General features: G+C 38.9%; 1 protein-coding gene across 1 annotated transcript; it reads right to left on the bottom strand.

The window, feature by feature from the left end:
* Positions 1–968: 968 nt before the first annotated feature.
* LOC149193739 (uncharacterized) lies at positions 969–1,869 on the bottom strand. Its single transcript, XM_089406882.1, has 3 exons — positions 1,514–1,869; positions 1,344–1,412; positions 969–1,259 (listed from the first exon to the last, which is right to left on the bottom strand). The coding sequence occupies exons 1-3, from the start codon at positions 1,808–1,810 to the stop codon at positions 1,206–1,208; spliced, it is 420 nt and encodes a 139-aa protein (XP_089263008.1). The 5' UTR covers positions 1,811–1,869; the 3' UTR covers positions 969–1,205.
* Between the last annotated feature and the right edge of the window lie 3,849 nt (positions 1,870–5,718).

Raw genomic sequence — 5,718 nt, 5'->3', positions numbered from 1 at the left:
TGACACACCCTTATTAGCCAGACCAAGACTCTGTTTAATAACCGAAAGGTTAACAGTAAAACAAACAATATTGAACACTTTGATAGAAAATCAATTAAATACTGTAATGTGTCGACGGAAATGAGGATTAGAACCTCTGAATCTGAATAGAGGAGCACCGACTGTAGTCAGATGCTACCCCGTCGACGGAAGAATAATAAAACCTACTGTTACCTGGAATAAACAACTGAAGACATGGAAATGAATAGATAAGTTATTCTAGATATACAGAGTTTATTGATAAACTGTACAAACAGAGAACAAGAATCATTTTGTATTCCTTAACCCATGTACTTAAGTCACAGTGTTAGCGGACACGGTAACAGAGAACCAGTTCTTTAGAACGATAAAGGGAAAAGAGGTATACATTTATATATATACAATCCTGTGCATGCAACTTCGAGAAAGGGTTTCCATTTATATATACAAAATCCTGTGCATGCGACTTCAAAAAGGGGTTACATTTATACATACAAAATCCTGTGCCTGCAACTTCGAAAGGGATATACATGTATAAATACAAGAAATGCTGTGCATGTAACTGCAAAAAGAAAACTCGGACATACCTATGGTGCGACATTTCCGTAGGGAAAAGGGAAAGAATAATATTGTTTACAGCCACCGAATGCATGCTGTACAGGTTAGCAATTACGAAGGACACATAGTAAAAACAGAGCGAGTGATTGAAGCTATCATTGTAACCTGAGATTATATATGCGATTGCAGTCATGTAAATAAACAAAACCAGCAATAATAAGATAAACCCCATATTCTGTACCAAGACTAATGGAAATTCGAAACAGAATCATATAAGACGCAAGCGTAAATTGCCCTGAGGCTTAAACAGTTTCACAATACCATGTATCTAATTACAAATAGCACCGAATGGTAAAACCCTGAAAGGAAATTAAATGTACATATTTGTTTGAGGGAAAAACCTCAGAAGAACTGTTGCCAGATCTGTGCGCTGAGGCCAGATCCGCAACCAATGTCTGAGAATAGGTGTAACAATCTAAATTCGGGTGCGCCGCAAGGGCAGCACTGTATGCCAAGTGAAAAACCGTGAACATATGTAAAAGAACCCAGGGTTCCGTTGTGAACAATAACTTAACAACGATTCACTGATATGACCAGACCACAACATGGATGCAAACCGTGAGGGTTCTCTATGGAGAATACCTCAGCGATTGGAACGAGGAAACCCGCGTTGGAGCGGCGGTCTGCATCAACCATAAAACCACAGTTTAAGACCTGTAACTTCGAGCTCTGGTATGCAGGCAAAGTGTCAAGAGCTAATAACCTACCTGTGACCGAGAGGGTTGAACCGCCGTGAGTAGCCACCCTGGTCCCATCCGAGGGGTTGCATGACCCAGCTGCACATCATAGCAATGAAAAGAATCAAACAATAAGAAATCGTTCAAACTAAACAGAACTATTAATGCATACTGTGAAATTGTTAGCCTAAGGCCAGTACCTGAGATGGCTGGGTGACAAGCATTTCACAGCTCCTGGAGCGTTTGCAGAATGAAGAAGTAATGTTGGTGAGATCGAACCTGAGATGGAACACTGGACCGGAGCCGGGAAGACTAAACACGCAAATGAACCCCGAGACTATAGGGAGGTGTTTATGTATCAGCTCGAACCCTTGAGTGCATCTTAACCCTCCGATTTCAGGATGAGATCCAAGCCGTCGAAGCAAGGCGGGAACCAAAAGCGATAAGACCGAGATCTCCGTAACCAAGGTGTCACATGGCCAAAGGAGCCAGACCATGCCACCTGCCTCGGTAAGGACTGATGTCTTTAAGGCAAGGGTGAGTTGGCACCTGCAAAGACTGCGGCAGGACCACCAAAGGCCGCGCCATATTAATATACATAGCTGTTGGTAGACTTACAGCTAGGTTCTGCCATGAGGGTAAGGCTTACACCCAAACCCAGTCGACAACACATTATATTGCCGCGTAGCATATTGTAAAACAAAGGTTACCATAGAAATACAAACATAGGAAATGACCTGTGATAATATATTGTGTAAAGTATGTGTATGTTCGTTAAAAGTAAATGTGCATACATAAATACAGGGTGTATCTTAAAGTGTATCGCCAGCTTATTATGTTATGCATACCTTAAATTTTTTTTTTATTATGTATATGTGGACATAGGTGTGACATCCTTAGTCCATAATCTACAAAAAAAAAACACGAAATGAAAATAACTTCTTACAAAATTATATGTCTCATGCATTTCAAGATTACCCAGCACTGTCTCATATCTTTTCGAAAAGTTAATGTTTCCCGCATTTGTCTTGACCCCTTGTTCGAACACTAAGAAAAAAAACTTACATGGTGCCTTGCCAATGCCTCTTTTGGATAATATATCAGTAGTCTAGTTCTGTTCCCTATAAATGTAATTAATTTTGATGTGTTGGAACGTACATACCAGCGTCTTGATGCACTTCATCCAATTATTTAAAATTGGAGGATTGAATTGGTTATGGCCTTTAGCCCAGTCAATAATTCCTTCTGCATCTCGAAAGCCCTGTATGCTCTTCACTCCTAGCCATTTCGCTGCGATCAACACTCCCCACAGTGCAACTATCTTTGCCTTGTTATTTGTGCCTTGGCCGCCTTCCCACCAAAAGTGATAGCAGGTACCCAACTCTATGAAAATGAATGCCCCACATCCAAATTTCCTCCTACATCTCGCACCGTCAAAGAAACCCACAGGAAATTTATGCCATATGTCTTTTCTAATGATATGTTTGTGCTTGTTACCAATTTTAGGTGATCTGAACTGCTTGAAGTATGCAACAGCTTTGATAACGTCCTCCCTTACAACCAGATTTCTATTCTAAAAAATAAGTGCATTCCTACTACGCCATATGACCCAAATGAGATACAATGGGAGAAATCTATATCTTCCATGAGTTTTGAACCATTTCCATAAACAACTTCTTAATGATGGAAATTGCTTAATTGGTTTGATACCAAAAGTGTCCAATACCCCCTCCCAAACAACTTGCGCATATAGGCAATGCAGAAATAAATGAACATTATCCTCATTACAACGCATGCAAAGGAGACAGATCCCCGACCCTGTGTGTCCTTTGTTCAGTAAATTATTCCATGTCAATAATCTGTCCATTATAGCCAACCAACAAAAACATTTGATCTTATTGGAAATATTCCCTCTCCATATTTTATGAATCCATGAAGGCCCCTGATACCCCTTCTCCACCCTTGCAATTCCGTTGTATACTTCTTTTACCAATCAGTGCCTCTTTTTTATGCAGCACCCCCATGTCATATGATCCCCCTTGCCATTAAGAGAGATGCATGTGTTTCTCAAATTAGTAATATATACTTCCCATTCACAGATATCCCCCATGGGTAATTGAATATCCCTGGCACTTTTCCATGATTGTCGGTCAATACATAGATCATCATACATGAAAATTTGTTTAAGAAATATTATCTCTTTATTATGCAGGAAATGAAGGATTCAATAAGATAATGTGTGGTTTCCCACCATACCTTTAATAGCGTCCAATCCAATCTTGATTTTTGACCCATCCCCTACCTCCCACCGCACAAATCCCATCATCCACTGTATGTTTTTCATCATACTCTTCCAAATATATGATGAAGTAGTCTTCATCTTTGCCCCTCTAGAAACCCATGCAGTGAAAGATTGCCCATACATGTACTTATCTATAATGACCTTTGACCATGTACCTGAGCCCATAGTTTCCCTGCACATGTTCTTTATGATCAATGCACTGTTGAAGGTTGATGGATCAATGATACCCCATTCCCCTTCCTCAATGGGTCTTCCAATGAGAGACCATTTAACTAGATGATACTTCCCTTGAGATAATGTTCCAGCCCAAATGAAATGCCCCATGATGTATTGTATCTTTTTAATTATCTTCTTTGGCAATAGAAAAAGTTGCATCCATTATACTACTAAATTTTGAAGAAATTCTTTTAACATAACCATTCTTCCTCCCACAGACATCCATCGATGATTCCATCCATCTAGCTTCTTTTGGAACCTGTCAACTAACCAATCCCAATCCTTGTTGTAGTAGATGTTGGGCTTCTGGATGAACCCTAGATATGTAAAGCCTTCATCCAAATGTCGCTTCCTACTCCTAAGAGTAATCTGATATCTTTAATCATTGTACCTGCAATACCATTATGAATGAGAATTGATTTATGCGTTGGTGAATTTATACAGTGAGTTATATATGAGCTTTTGATTAAAACCCTTGTAAAGTGCATCATTGAATTGTTTTATATATGAGCATTGTTTAAGAGGGTTATTCCATTATTAAGAGTCGATTGGTGTTGTAGTTGTCATTGCTTATATAACAAGTCGTTGGTTCATATTATAGGTTGGTTTGTGCTCTTCACATGTGTTCATTGAGGCTAGACCATGACAGTGTTAATGCACATGGATGATATATAGACAACTCAAATTGAGAGGGGTGCTTGGTGTATTTTCTATAAAAGATTATACTTTTCATTTGTTGAACCTTAATTTTTTGTTGAAAAAATGATCAAATTTGGTGAAGTACTAGAGTTCTTGAAAACTTGGATACATTTTATTGTTCATGATGCAATAAAAGTTAGCAAATTCACTCTCACAAACATTCAAACCTATCTACAATAGTCATAAGACATAATTGAATTTTTGTAGCTTGAGTCATAGATACAACAAGATGAGCTACAATAGTGAAGACATCATTCTGAATTGTTTTTAGTTTAGAACTATCCTCTATTTGAGTTTGAGACAAACTCCCATCCTCAGCCAAAAACTAATCACATCAGCGAGGTTGAGGTTGAGTCAACGCCTAGTGTAGGAGCAGATTTGCATGCAGAAGCATAAATTCAACTTGCACTTCCCAAGTCCATCATCAGACCTTTGGAAGATATTATTAGCAAAAAGCACATAACAGGCCTTGTATATGACAAGAAGGTGTCCTTTCATACTCTAGCATTGGGTTTCTTCAAGACAACTCTTTTTCACCTGCTCCTCGTCCACAATCACATCACATTATCAAAATCTAACATTGTAATCGAGTTGGCCATGTGAAAGCTCATTATTTTGATCTTCACCCTTGTAATCCTTGTGGTAAGCACATTCATCATCCAAACAGATGCTTCATAAATAAGCCTCCTGAAAGAACAAAGATTCATCTTGGATGGATTGCTTCTTGGCAATAGGCTTCAACAACCAAGAAGATATTTTACTCATATCACATGATTTGTTCTCGAGTATTGAAAATTCGTGTAGTGGAGTTTTCTTCATCTTCTCACCTTGTATCTAACAAGGGGAAATTGATGGTCATTTACAAACTTCAAATATACATCAGGTGATTCTAAGCCACAATCTAAACCTGTTGTTTAAGCCTACAGCTAGAGACATCCATGCCTAGATTCAGAGTTGTAGCTAGAGACAAAGAATCCCATGAGCATGCCTTTTGGTTGGTGCCCTTCCTTAAACCACTGCAGGTTGAGACCTCCCTTTTCAGGTTGAGGTTCTCCCTTCCCTTTTTCTGCAGGTTGAGACCTCCCTTTTCCAAGTTGATGGTCTCTCTTTTAAGAACATTAGGGACACTTTCTTTAGCAAAAGATTAAAAACTTCTTGCCAGAATTGAAATTATTCTAAGAACTCCAC

The sequence above is a fragment of the Pinus tabuliformis genome, chromosome 2_2, assembly GCF_031772625.1.
Source record: "Pinus tabuliformis cultivar Carrire ecotype Pingquan chromosome 2_2, CPIR1, whole genome shotgun sequence".
Classification (NCBI taxonomy): Eukaryota; Viridiplantae; Streptophyta; class Pinopsida; order Pinales; family Pinaceae; genus Pinus; species Pinus tabuliformis.
Note: the sequence above shows the minus strand (reverse complement) of the source record. Positions and strands in the feature narration are given on the sequence as shown.